The 14,430-nt window shown below is 41.6% G+C and overlaps 1 protein-coding gene across 1 annotated transcript in view; it reads left to right on the forward strand.

Annotated features, from left to right (window-relative positions):
* Positions 1-844: 844 nt before the first annotated feature.
* Positions 845-14,430, forward strand: part of LOC307019217 (junctional adhesion molecule 3B-like) — a 37,176-nt gene continuing 23,590 nt past the window's right edge. The window contains exon 1 of the mRNA XM_079649909.1: positions 845-995. Coding sequence (XP_079506035.1) covers positions 947-995 — 49 coding nt within the window. The 5' untranslated portion in view covers positions 845-946. The remainder of the gene's footprint in view (positions 996-14,430) is intronic.

Here is a 14,430-nt window from a genome sequence, read left to right on the forward strand (position 1 = left end):
TTGGCTAGCGCTTGTACTGGCATATGATTTGATTAGCTGGCGCTTCCATCTACGCCTGAAAAGTTGAAATTTTCTCAACTTTCAGCACGAGCAACGGAGGCAAAGCGACGCGACGGAACTACAATGCAGTTCGGCAAAGCTTGACGTCACCCCATTCAAAGTGCTCCGTTGAAGCACGTGACGGAACCGTGTGGACGTTAGGTTATTGACACCTTCCCATTTAACATTTAGCAATGTGAGTTTTTCAGCCTTTATGTACTGTATGTCCTGTTTGCATGTTTGTGTATACTGAACATTCTAACATAGGGGAAACTGAATTTCGCCTTGTGGGATCAATAAAGTGTGTCTTCTTCTTCTTCTTCTTTGTGTACTTTTGTTCCACTACATATATTTAATACCTTTAGTGACTTTACAAATGTAGATTAATGCTGTGATATATAATAAAGCCTTACATTTACAAGCTGCCCTGCAGTATACAAGGTCATTAAAGTTAGCTGCAGTTTTACCAGCTTTGATAACACTTTGTTGCATCAATAATTATAATCAAAACATATTTTGATGTGAATACTTTTCTACATTTTGATTGCAGGACTTTTACTTGTATCAGTCTGAGTATTCCTATTTCCTACACACTGGTATTTTACTTAAGTACAAGATCTGAGTACCACCTTCCAGCACACAGAAGCTGGTGTTTTTCTATCTGATCTCTCAGCCGTCTCCATATTGCCACGGTAGTAAAATGCTCCTTCATCGTGTCAACTATAAATGTGTGTCTGTGTGAGTGATGCTTTCGGTAGCTATGGAAACCTATCGTAATGCCCCCTCCCCCCACTCGCTGCCTATGTCTCTCTCCCTCCCACCCTCCCTCTCTCCATCCACACCAAAGCTCTTTCGGTTACTTTGCGCATGTACGGCCAGTCAAAGCGAGCATTGCATCGACTCCAAGATGGCGAAAACACGTCTGGCTTGTCTCCTGACTCTCCTCTCAACTCACTGTAAGTACAAAAACCACGCTAACTATATAACTTATTAAACCATTTACTCTTCCAGGAACATGTCCGGCAAATGTTGTTTACCTCTGGCTCTGTTTGCTCGATATTTTCCACCAGCGACAGGCAGAAAATAGCCTGAGAAGTAACCCTATCTGGACGCAACTAACGTTAAACTCAAACTGACAGCAGGACCTGTTTATTCGACGTTAAGTAAATATAGTTACAAATAGTATAAACGAAAATTCGAAAGAGTCACCCTTTAAATACATTACTGTCAACATGGCCGTTCACTTTTACAGGACGAGTTCTATTTTTAAGCGACTATTGTTGCAGGGGCTTTCTCTCACTCATGTTTTAATGGGAGTAGTGAGGCTCATGTAAAGTGTCTGGATGTTGCCACACATTAGCTTAGCATGACTAACTGAGACAACTCTTTAGCTTCAATTAGCGGCATGTTTAGAGACTGGGCAAACCACCACGTCGTCCTCAAAAGTTTTAACCTCTGAAGTTTGACTTTGTCAATTAAATACGGCAGCTTGGTACTCCGTGTTGTTAACTATTTAACGTGGGGTTTGGAGCCGCGGTGATGGCAGAGATGTAGAAAGTAGTGATGCGAGATAACGGTTTTTCCTGCGGCGGAATAAAGCAGGCTGTCCGCGGGAGGAGTCAGCCAGCCGTGCAGCGAGGGTCCTCTGCCCCCTCCTCCCGCCGCTGTGGACCCGTTCAAACCGCACCGAGCTGAGCTGCTGGGCACCAACAGCCTGCGGACTAATCAATTATTTTCAGTATCCCACCATTAAAGACCCCTTAACCTCTGCCATCAGTCCTGAAGGTGGAAGCGATAAACACCTGTAAGATTGTAGCAGTTCATTTTTTGAACACGTGAGCCGAAAATATCAAGTTAGCCAAGCCTATAGGTGTTTTGATGTTAAATGGATGAATAGCAAAGTTATACAACTATTTAGGCAACACATTGTTTATGAAACTAACAAAAGAACACATATGAACTTCTCCGATTTAAATCACACTTATAGAAAAGCAAAAAGCCACTTGTTGCTGTTATGTAGCGATTTTTTGTTTGACAAATCAAGATTGTTACTCCTTTTTGCTCTTTGCTTCGAGCCTGGCTATTACAGTAAAGCTATAGGCCTACATATTTTATCTCTGCCACTTGTTGTCTGAAGTACTGCTTAAATGTGGGAAATCACTTTGAAAAATACGAAAGATCATAACTGGGGCATGAGATGTGGTTGGACTGGCCTATGCGTTTTAAAATGTAAGATGATAGTATTTTTAATTGTGTAACCAATGTTTTTGAGAAACATTTTACCCTTAAAAATGTTACTAAATGCATTTGAGAACTCCGTACTCTTTTCCTGTGTATGCATGCATAACTGGGCTTTTGTGCGTGGATTTGTTTCTCTCGTTTTCAATTGGAGGTAGCAAGGTGTGAGAGGACAGGAATTCAGATCAAAGAGCAGTACATACACACATCTTCCTGTGATCTCTCACGTGTGTCAATTGGCTTATTCTCTTAACTTTAATTAGGTATAGCAGTTTGTTTGAAATCTGTTGCTGTACCTCCAACTGTCCCTCATGACGCACCTCCAAGCTTTGTGCAGGTTTATATTTTTCAAGCGATACATTTCAAAGTCAGTCCTTTTAATGATGTGACATGGTGTTGTAGCAGCACAATTGCCATTTTCGGGGGGTTGGGGGGGTTAGTGAACTGGCGAAGATTTAAGAATTTCTTTTGTCTTGCCTGGACAGGGCTTAGCCATGTGGCCGACTGGCTGCCAGCCAATGCCGACACTTTCTTTAGAAACAGGAGGAATCTGGCATAACTAAACCTTCCCACAAGCCCATTTTATAAATTGCTACTTTGTGCTGACTGTGATAAAAATGTGTACTTGTAAAAGCTCTGCTCCAAATTCAGCTTTTGTTTGTTCACAAAAGCAAGTAATACATTCAGAGGAAGTGTGCGATTTGCTTCTTATTCTGTAGGTCAAACTCTTGTGTTGTTGTTACTGCGTCTGAGAGATGTGCTTCTTATTTTCAATTCATGATATTCTTTGGTAGCCATCATCTAAATGGCCAGCCATTTTAGGTGAAGGCTGTACCCAGCCCAACTGAACAGAGCTGCAGATATCAGCCCTGTCATCTGTCGGCCGAGTGAAGAGGAGATCAAGACTTCACAATCTGATCTAATGGAATGCATTGACATTTTCCATTGTTGGCTTCACCTGAGCCATTTCACTTAGAATATTCCAAAGAAAGTTGTCTGCACTTAGCGAGCCGGAACCCTCCTGCCAAGCTATATGGGAGCATGGAAGATGCTCAGAGTGGATAAGCACTGCGCAGCTATTAACTTTGAGATCCATGCTCCCATACGAAACACCTTTGGACATACATTTCAGACCTTAAATTGCTGAATTTTTTTGTATTATGTGGGCCAACAACATACAACTTTATCATTTTTATCACAATGAATACCTGAAAAACAGACTTATTACATTCCGGCTTGATTTGTCAGCTTTTCACACTTGCTGAAGTGTGTAAATTGATTTTGCTTCCTTGACAATTGACATTTTTATGACCTGGCATTATCTCTGTTTTCACTCATGGCTGTCAGCTCTCTTTATCCTAATGGATAAGATAAGGCTAAGAGCTGTCTGCTACAGTGTTGTTGAGCCTCCCCTGTGTTTCTGCTGATAAGTCATTGCCTCACTTCAGAGCTTCGAACATCCGCTAACCCACACATCACTGAGGAGCTCAGTGGGTTGACGTTACCCGGCAGACTTTTTACAACATTTTTCTAAATCTGCATTTCTGGTATTGTTTTGCATGTGTGACATAACTGATTGGTATGGCAGGAGTCGGTGTGCCCCCAGATAACAGCAGATAGTGGCTCCTCTAGGAGGTGCATGTTGTCAGATGTTTCCCTCCCCGCTCAAAGCTTGTGAGCAAATGTTTGGAGCACTGGTTGAATGGCATCTATGGCCCCTGTTGGTGAGTCACATACAGTCTGACATTTTACTGAAGAGACAGTAAATGGCAGAGTAAAACAGAGAAAGACAAGCGAAGAAAGAGTCCATTGCTGCTGAGAATTTGTTTGTTACAAGTCAGGAGTTCTTCCCTCGAGGCACCTCTGAGTGAGCGATGTCAGGGGCGAAACACATTTATCATATCTGTCATTTTGGTCTCAGTTTAGATATGACAGCAGGAAGGAATTTGACAGTTATGGGCTTGTTGGTGCTTATCAGAATCAAAATAAGGGTTTTTGCCCAATACCCTGATTTGCTTTGGTACTGTATAAAACGGTGCATACATAAACACAGTAAATATAAAACTATTATAAAAAGTATTATACAAGAAATATCCATTTACAAACAAAAGATCTGCCAGAATTGTGCAAAATAAACTGGAAATTGCGACACGCCTTACTAAGAGTTGTGTAATTATTTGTACAAAACCACACCCTTTTTGTAATATACTTTTTCAACCACAGCAGTCAGCCAGGTGGATGTGTGCAACAACAGTCCCTCATGGGATAAAGTCAGAGTGGCACATGGCCCTTACTGTGGAATGACCTGAAACAGCTGAGCAGTGAGGAGTGGGTGGTGGTGTTTTGAGCAGTGTGTAGGCGTAACCAAAAATATCTGCTGCGTCCCTCCCAAACCTGAGTTAGCAAATGCAACATTCCAAATAGAAAACACATGGAGGCAGAAGCTTCCTCATCGTATGCACACTGACTAACAATCAGAACCACCTGTTTTCCTGAGAGATAAAAGAGACCCCTGTTGATGAGCTGGCTGAGGTCAGAGCAGAAAGGGGGGAGTTGTGAAGAAAGCTGAGCACTGTTGCTGGTCATAGGCTCAGAAAACAGACTGGGTGTGACGAGACATCTCCTGAGACACAAGTCCATTTCAAGTTGACACAAAGAAGGATTCACCCTGTCCTTCTTTTATAAATGTATTTGCTCACAGTTAGCTACAGCAGATTTTGAAGTTGGAAGGCAAACACCCACCAACGTGCTCACGTTCCAGAAATGGCAATGGCATGTGCGTGCTTCAAATGTCAATAAGACTACCATGTGAAAGAACCGTTGGTCATAAACTAGAAGCAGCCTGCAGGCAGTAAAAACTGGACAGAAGCTCTGTATGAAAATACAACACAGGTCTGTGTGTGAAAAAGGAATGTTTCTCGTAGTGAAAAGAGGGATTCATGAGAAAAATAAGTGAATTGTTGTCCTGTTTAGGGTAATGAGCGTTCGGGAAATGATTGCCCTTCCTAAAAAGATGGCTAAAGTGGTTGTTTGTTTTGACAAGACATCATTACATTCGAAGTTTAGGCTACTCTAGATCAACAGGATAATCTCCAAAATGCCTGTGTACTGGCTGCCTGAGCTCAGGGCTGCACAAAAGAGGTTTCCTGTGTGATGATCTCTATCTGTGGTCACATGGTCCCTGGAGGGAGGAAGCATAACGGTCCTCTGCTCGTGTGTTCACTGGATACTGACAGAGTACATCAATAGGTCAAAAGAGTCTGCCATCGATCAAACATTGGGATGCTGTCAGCTTAGTGAAATAATTGGGAGGTTCATTAATGACATGGTAGCTGCAACTACATGTCCGCTGTTGCTGTGAAAGGAAAAGGCTGGAGGCTGTGCTCCCGCTGAGAGTCATAACCAGATAATCGCTCTTGATTCATCTTTTGTTTACCAGGCTGTAACAAAAGAGCAATTACTGTCTAAAAATAGCTACAAGGCAGAGTCATCTGACAACCTCAGGTGTTTGATCCCAGCTCATTCCAAACCATTGGACTTAAAAACATGTGATAATAATTGTGAATGCAACTTATACCCATTAGTTTAACAATCTCAAACATCTTCCTCATATTTGTATTTCACAGTTCAGTATAGTTTTTATTTAAATGTGAAAGATAGCAACAACTATAGTGGAAATAAAATAACTTTACAGCTCAGCTTGACGATATCAGGTCATGTAGGGATAAAGGGACTTTTAATGTCAGGGACCAGACCCAGGTTAGCCCTAATATAAAACTAAAATATTAAAATCGGCTCTTAAGGTAGCCAGTGTCTGCTAAGAGCTTTGCCGCTGCATTTGGAAACATCAGATAGCCTTTTAACTTTCATTCAATCTGACAGAATTTCAGAAATAAAAATGAATTGAGTGGAGTTTTTAAAAGAAAATGACCGCACAATCTTTGGGATGACCGAATGACCGAAATCATGTCTTCCTTTTTTGCAGATTTCATTTTCTGGATTATATTGAAGAACCAGTGAAATGGAATTTGACGCAATATGCAACGATAAAATGAAAGATATCGTACGGAGCTTTCCGCCGCAATTTTGAGGATATTGTCCCATTGGTTAAAAAACGAAAGACAGCGATTCAGCGCTTACTTTGATGTCTAACGTTGGATGGCTGTGTGTCTGACGGCCTCTGTGGTGGAGCTTAAGTCAGGTGCCACAGAGGTCCACTATGTCCTTTGCACAGCTTCATACTAAGAGTTTAGAGATTGCTTCCTTGCCGCTGTCAGGTTTCCTATTTGAAATACTGCTGACCACCCGGCAAGTCTACTGTGTACATGTGTTCTGGAGTCAAGACCCCAGCTCTTCACTTACACTTACAGTTTAGTTCCTCAGTACAGGTGGAGGATGCTGAATTCACACTTTTGTGTTTCCTGCGCTGTGTCATTGCCTTGGAGCACAATAAAAGAGTAGTATTGGTTTACAATTTCAAGGCTGCACTGGTGGTCAAATTGGATGAGCTGTAATAGTGATTAATAGCAATGCTGCAAATAATTTATTACGTCTGGTAGCCTTTAATTAGAAGGTTTCACACCCCCATCCACCACCTTCGGGTTCACGTTAGGCCTGCAGCATGCTAGTGTAGGGTGTGTAGGCACCTGTCAGACATGTGACTATCAAAATGAAAAGCATGTCGCATCTTCTTATACAGTTTTAGGCACATGCAGTTGTGTCCATTTATAAAACAAGACTGCCAGACAGAAGGTCATGCTAATGGTTTCTGGTAATTCCAGCCAGAGACACTAAACGTCTGACAGAGGACTCCATGTGAGTTACTAGCATCCTCTGGGAAGCACGGCGAAATGGGCTCAAACAACACAGCGTAGAAATGATGGATTGGGCTCGGTCAGAAAGTCAGACCTAGGCATTGATGGTCTCAACTTAAAAAATAAATAAAATGAGGAAATTACATTACATGCTGGCAAGCCTTGACCGTATGTTACTTAAGGATGACATTCAAGTCCTAAAATAAATCCCTTCTAATAGAAAACTTCTCAGTGGTCAGAAATCCATGTTAAAGATAATGTCAATCTTCATATCTTAAAATAGGGACTTAGAAGCTGTTTTAATTAGATTAGAAATATTTTACTTATCCCAAATTAGGAAATTGTCTTGAAGTCAGACATGACACAGAAAGTTAAATGTATGGTCCTAGATTGGAATATGGTATATTTGTAGCGTTATCAAATCAGTGAGACATTCACTACTGAGATACAAAGAGGTAAAGGTATGTAGACATTCCTAACACCATCTCAAGTTCAGCTAAAATTATACACGACATTGCTGACTGTGAAAATGAATCGCAAATTCGTTTTTGGTTCATATGCATTTGCAGCATATAGTTCAGCATGCTCTTGGGTTTGATACTGGACCATTTCAAACTTAATGGATGTCAAGTGTCACTTAAACCTTTTGCGAAAAGATTAAACTTAAGAGCTCAGCAAGCTTTTCCTTTTGTTGTCTTCCATTAAATGAATAGTTCAACACATCTCTTTCTGGCAAAGAATGACACAAAAGATTGATACCACTCTCATTACTGTCTATTATGAAGTTACAGACAGTAGCTGAGCTTAGCATATACTGTAGACTAAAAACAGGTTAACAAGGCTAACCTGGCTTTGTCAGAATGCAACAAAAACCTAAATAGACCCTTCTAAACTCAGGCACTTAATTTAACTGGTGCCTATTGGATGGTTTTGTATTGGCTTCAAGTATGTACCCAGTAAATGAGTAGAGAGACACACAGGTAATATTTTTTTACTGCAAATTCCGAAATGTGTGTTGTAGCTATGATCAAAGCTTGCCTGCTGTAGAACAGTCATCAGTACCGTCAGAAGTACAGTGTGCATTCAGCTGACTGGACAGACTGTTGGCAGATTGTAACCAGACTATCTGGCCATATGGTGTGAGGGCTATCCCTTCTGGGCTACTTAGTGGTAAATATGTTGAGATTGAACTGCAATTGATAGCACTGTTATGCTGTTTGAGAGCATGCCAACATGTATATTGGTTTTGACTCATTCAAATGGCATTGATCTGAGTGGGATTGATCTTTCACACCCATGGCTTTTAGGACCAATGGTGAAAAAGTCCAGACAACAAGATGATTATTAAGACCTTCAAAGTCCTCTTCTTCTGCCTCTAATAAAACGCCCCCATAAAGAAACAGGCGTAAATACTTAAACATAGTTTAAATGGTTTTAGATCTAAAAGCATTATTGGAATTTCTTGGTTTGGTCAGAAAGTGCCTGAATGGTCCATGCTTTTTTAGGCTGTGCTTTGTGAATCATGGTAGGGTAGAAGCTCAGCACACACAGCAATGTTGCCACATGTGTGTGAGGGCATATTTGGGGTAAGTAAGTGCCTCAGATATTTGTCAGGATGCCAGACATAGGCGACGAGTTTGTAACATGGTTGCTGGCCCCTGTCTGAGCTCCAATAGAGGGGGGCGTTGCATGTGGGTCTGCTTGGTTTTCTGAGTCATATACAGCAATAGAGGGCAAGGGGAAAAGGAGTAAGCGATTTAGGTGGATTTCATCATGACTCAGTGGCTTGTCAGGCATGTGTCATCAATGTAACGGGTCACTAAAAATGACCAGCCTGAAGCCTTGAAGATGATCAGTGTATTACGTTGTGACTGTGCTGTTATTTGTAGCGCTTGTACACCTTTGTAGAGATTTAAAATAAGAAGACTGTCCACCAAACAGCAGCGCTTACACGTAGGTTGTGGGGGGTACTCTGTATCGACCTAAATGATAGAAACCAGATAAAGAGGAAGATGGTACACACAGGGGGGTGAGCCAGTACATATTCCACAGCCCATCAGTGTTAAGGGATTTCCTGAATCTTTTGCCATTAAGATTGTAATTAAACTAAATTGTCGGTTTCTCAAAATATCCTGTAAGAGTCATTCCCAAAATGACCATGTTATCTACTCGTGCCATTTCCTGTCAAAATGCTCCATTTCCAAAATCTGATTGATTTATATATACAATGGCTTAAAATGTAAGTTTAAGAAGCCACCTGGAACACGGAGATTCTTCACAGAACCATAATCATAAAAGAGCATTATTATATGGAATTTGTCAAGACTTCCTCGCTGTTTGTAAAGATGCCAAAACCAATGGAGAAAAACTTAATATTTTAGGAAAAAAGGTTAAAATGCCACAAAGGCCTCTTTCATGCAGTGGTACTAACCAAGACCCATAAACAGGCTTTGATGTGTAAAACAATAGTGATTTACTGTATCTGAGAAATATCAGCAGATAAGCTGGTTGAAGCGGCAGTTTGACAGGAAATTGTTACTGAATGGAATCTTAATTGAAACTCAAGAACAACTTGGATGGTTTGTGTTGGTTTTACATGTACATTAGTTCAGAGGCCTGTACTACGAAGCTGGTTCAACCTAATCTGGATATGGTCCCGACCAGGTTAGCCGCACAGCATAAGTTACCATGGAGATCTAGCCTGCTAAAAAGAGAACCAGCTTCGTAGGACCAGAAACCCCAAGTTTTCCCTGAAGTTAGCCGGCTAAGCGAAAATCCTGCTTCGTAGTATACCCCCCAGGTGCTTAGCTAGGTCTTTCATTAGTTGCAGTCCACGGCTTGTGTTGCTCATAAAAAGAAACAAAGCCACATCTCAAAGTTACAAACCCAAGAATACAGAGAGCACAGATGTGCGGTTCCTAAAATATTCAGCATACAAAAGCAAAGAGCCAACAAATAATTGATTGCGAAAATAAAAAACAACAGCAGAAAACACGAGAACAAAAGCCTTTTAGTCGGCAAGGGTAAAGATTACAGTGCTCACATGTGGCCTGAGAATATGCGCATGCTTTTGTAGGTGGTGAACAAGAGGGGAAACATACAACAGGCCTGCACTCAATGTTCTCCACCCCAAAGTTGAACTGGGAGATCCCTCACAGCCATGTTTTGTGGTTTGAGCGAGAACAATGATCTTATGGTTTCATGAGCTTTCCAAAACTATTTCACAGGGAATCTGTATTACCGTGCTGACGAGTGTCTCCAAACAGCCTCTGTCCAGCCAGTGTTCGGCGTAATGAATCCCCCACCCCTCTGTCCTTCCCTTTCCCTTGCATAGAATCACTCGTGCAGAACTGAGCGACTGCACAGTTTTATCTCGGATCATCAACACTCAAGATCATCATCTGTGGGCGGCTTCCTTTGGGGCGATTGTTGGCGTTGTTATGTTCAGACAGAGATCTGCAGTGAGGCTCTAAAGGGCTGCAGTGACGTGCTGGTGTCCCAGCTAAAGGGTCCAGTCAGATCTGAGTACAACGATGAATGGGACTAAACCATTAATGCCTGCCAAATGATACTGTTTTCCTTTCAATGTTGAGATGGATGCATTTAAGCAGATTGAGCCTGGCGTTTTGCCAATCACTGATAGTGATGGCTTATAAGGGCAGGGCCGGCTGAGCACTCCTCCACAGGACCCAGTGTATTCTGTATTTCCTCACAAGAGGACACTAATGACTCTTGTTCCTAATTGATGGAATATTTTACTCACTGTGACTCACTTGTTATTAGTTAGGCTATTTGTTTCCTACTCACAGCTGAATCATTTCACATTTGTGCTGCATGTAAAGAAGCACAATCTTTAATACTTGGGCAGAGATAAACTCCATGAGGTTGGGATATCCTGGTTGAATCCACATCCAAGGTTTATGTGTTTGTATTTGCATGTAAACACCAGAAAGTGCACTATATTGATATCTATTTGCGATTCTTTTTGACTGTTTTGCTGTTGCGTGTGATTTGCTATATAGGATGGAATGACCATTTTGATAATTCACACTATCAACACATTTTTCTTTTAATGATAATAGGGGAAAGCTCTGGACCAAAGAAATATTTTGTACAAGTCTAGAGTCCATTATTTGCCTTAATCTTATGTTAACTGTGATCTCGATATTGCAGCAGTCCATATTGCAAATAATTAGGGATGCACCGAATATTCGGCCACCGAAAATTATTGGCCGAAAATGGTTAAAAAGTTACTAGTTACCTATTCCCATTAAGTAACGCCGTTATAGTTACTGTGATTTAAATGGGTGCGTTACTGCGTTACATTATGTGATGGAACTGAACCGAATCTCCCTGCAGATGTAACTTACAGGAGAATACAGCGATGTCCTCTCACAGCACCATTGAAAAGTGAAAGTAACCAGAGAGGAGTGATGATTGGTTAACGCGGGGTAACATTTCAGAGTAAGCCAATCAGAGACAGAGTTGGGCGGGTCTTGCCTTATGGGGAACAGACACACAAACACTTGCTAATGCTAACACACACACGGCAATGCTCACCACCAGCACACACACACACAATGGCAGATGCAAGTATCAGCGAGAGCAGCAGCGCATTTACAACTTGGAGATATAACCACTATTTTCAATTTGTGGGGATAAAGAACGCAACAAATATTACGGTAAAATGTAAACTGTGTGCTGGACAGAAAGCATTGTCCACATCGAATAACAGCAATGCCAATCTCCTGAAGCACCTAACTAATGTACATGGGGCTATAAAACTAGTCGCCAAAGACCCCACCGTCTCAACCACCGGCAGTGACCCAGATGGAGCAACACCATCTAAACAGCCAAAAAACGATTCTTTCAAATCGCCACATGTCACCCAGAGTCAACTAAATAGATTGCCAGGTATGTTGTTGAGGACATGCTGCCCATCGCAACGGTCAAGTCTGTTGCATGCCTTCAGAGAACTAGTCAGCAAAAAACAACACAAAAACTTGTATTTTTATTGTTATTATTTTTTAAAGTAAAGTAACTTGTTACTAGTTACTTTTATAATTTAGTAACTAATAAAGTAACTAGTTACTTTTGGAGAGCAGTAACTATAACTATTGCTAGTTACTTTTTAAAAGTAACTTGCCCAACACTGGTGTTGAGTAAACTTTGTTTCAATTTTCACAAAAGCCAAACTTCTTTGTGTACCGAAATATTAAAGAGGGCATGGCCCTTGTGTTCCGCCACAGTGCGGTTATGTTTGAAGCGAGCAGAGACAGCAGGTGATGAGGTCGTCAGCTGTCCTCTATTCTTACCATGAAAGCACTTTGGAACTTAGCCATTGTTTTCCAGACCAATGAGTCACACTGTGACCGTGTTCAGCACACCTTCACTTCCTGTGTGACTGTAGCCATGGTGGCATAGTTCACGTAAGAGCCCAGAGTCAGAATGGGAGGTATGAAATGTTCACTCGTTTGGCTGTCTGATGCCTCAGTCTGGTATTTCCCACGGAAACTCATCAAGGATTCCTCCCTGAGCAGGTGATGGAAGTGCTGCTCCTGCAGGGGGGGGATCAGCAGCAGAAGCCTCAGATGGTTTCCCTCCCCAGCTGTTGTTTGAGCAACATTCCCCGTCCCACAGCGCGGACAGCCTGTGCAAACTATTTGAGTCCAGAGTATGCCTTTATGCACATTTGTTGTTTGAGGGGGGTGCACGCTGGCAAATTCTTGCTTGGAAATTGCTAACCTTGATGTCTCAATATTTATTTTAGTTTTTTAGGCACATTATGTTCATAAACAACTGTCTCCTTAACTGAATAACAGTCATGATTTATTCCCAGTCATGTGTCTTGCCAAATGGAATTTGAAAGTCTGTTTTCAGTATGTGGCTCATGACCAGACGCCCCACCCTCGATTGGGCGTTATTCAGAGATAGGAAAAAGCATGAACAAAATGAAAACCTTGAGGCTCATATTGTTTGAGTTATGTATAAAGAAAGGTAATTGAGGAAATGTTAAATATTGGACTGATACTCTCTAATTTCAAACTTCTGCATGCTTTCTTACTACACACAATAACTATGAATTGCTTGTGGTGTAACTTACATATTGTGTCCACCACACACAAACCACAAAGAGCTTTCCTAGGGGAGACTCTAAAATAGAAAAAGAGTTGGATCTATTTTCTAAAGGATCTAGCCCTTGAGACGTTACTTTCGCTGTTGACATTCTTGTGTGAAAAATGAAGTCCACGCCTTCCTGTCAGAGTTCATTTCACCTGTGACAAGTCATCCCAAAACACTCGCACACTTTGGGCGACCTCACATTCTGCTCTGCTTCCCGTGTACTCCACATTAGTGCTTACTGAGCTACGATGAAAACAGTCAGAATTGCTGCCCACAGCATTAAACAACATGTAGGCCATAGTTTGCTGCTTCAAAGGAAATCTTTGTCAAAGTTTAAATCTTTGTAGAAGAAACATGTTTGACCCCTGAATGTTACTTGACTGTGCTTTTGAGTTAAGCAATTTGTTATCACAGAGACAGCAGGCAATTCCTTCTATGTGGTATTGTACATAATACATGTGACATTTAATAAACTCTCCTTAATCGTCTCCATCCGTGACCGGACATGCATCATCATTTCCAGGATTCAGACTTTCACTACACAAGATGTGTTTTGAGTGAAAACAAAGACCAGTGAATAGTCTGGGCTGTGGGGTGCCGCTGATGTAAGACTAGACCATAGTTCTGGGATTTGTCTTGGGCCTGCTGTTTCTGAGCCGGGAACATCTTGATGACTAAGCTGAATGTTGCTCAGAGGCACTGTGAAGACTTTATAAGCTTCCTCACACATTATGCTCCTGAGTGCCAGACAAGAGTGCCAGTACACAACTTAAGACAAGAGTGCACTTGTCTTGTTGTGTGTGTTTAATTCACTGTTACATTTGTCTGTTGGCATTCATGCTTAGTTGGTTGGTGTCATTTAGGTACAATGAGCCTCGATGAGATGTTCCCAGTGCTGAGGCGCTAAAAAGCCCTGAACTTGCTCTAGGGATATGCAGGTAGGGGGAATATATACAACTCATGAAAACAGGTCAAAATAAAAAGTCAGCAGTGTTTTGAAGTTTATTTGTAAATTGTAAAAAGCAACCTTTCAGTTTAGCTCTTTTCACCCCACAGCGGGCTTCCTTGGAGCGCGCAGGAAGTGAGGCAGATGAAAGCTTTCGAAGCTGCTAAGTCAACATGTCTCTGCTTTGTGTTATTGTTCAGTTGTCAGTTGAGCCTAAGCTCATCGTGGTCAGCTACGCTCACCGTCCACGTTCTCAACAATGAGCGCCCC

This window comes from Notothenia rossii, assembly GCF_949606895.1.
Source record: "Notothenia rossii genome assembly, chromosome: 9".
Taxonomy (NCBI): domain Eukaryota; kingdom Metazoa; phylum Chordata; class Actinopteri; order Perciformes; family Nototheniidae; genus Notothenia; species Notothenia rossii.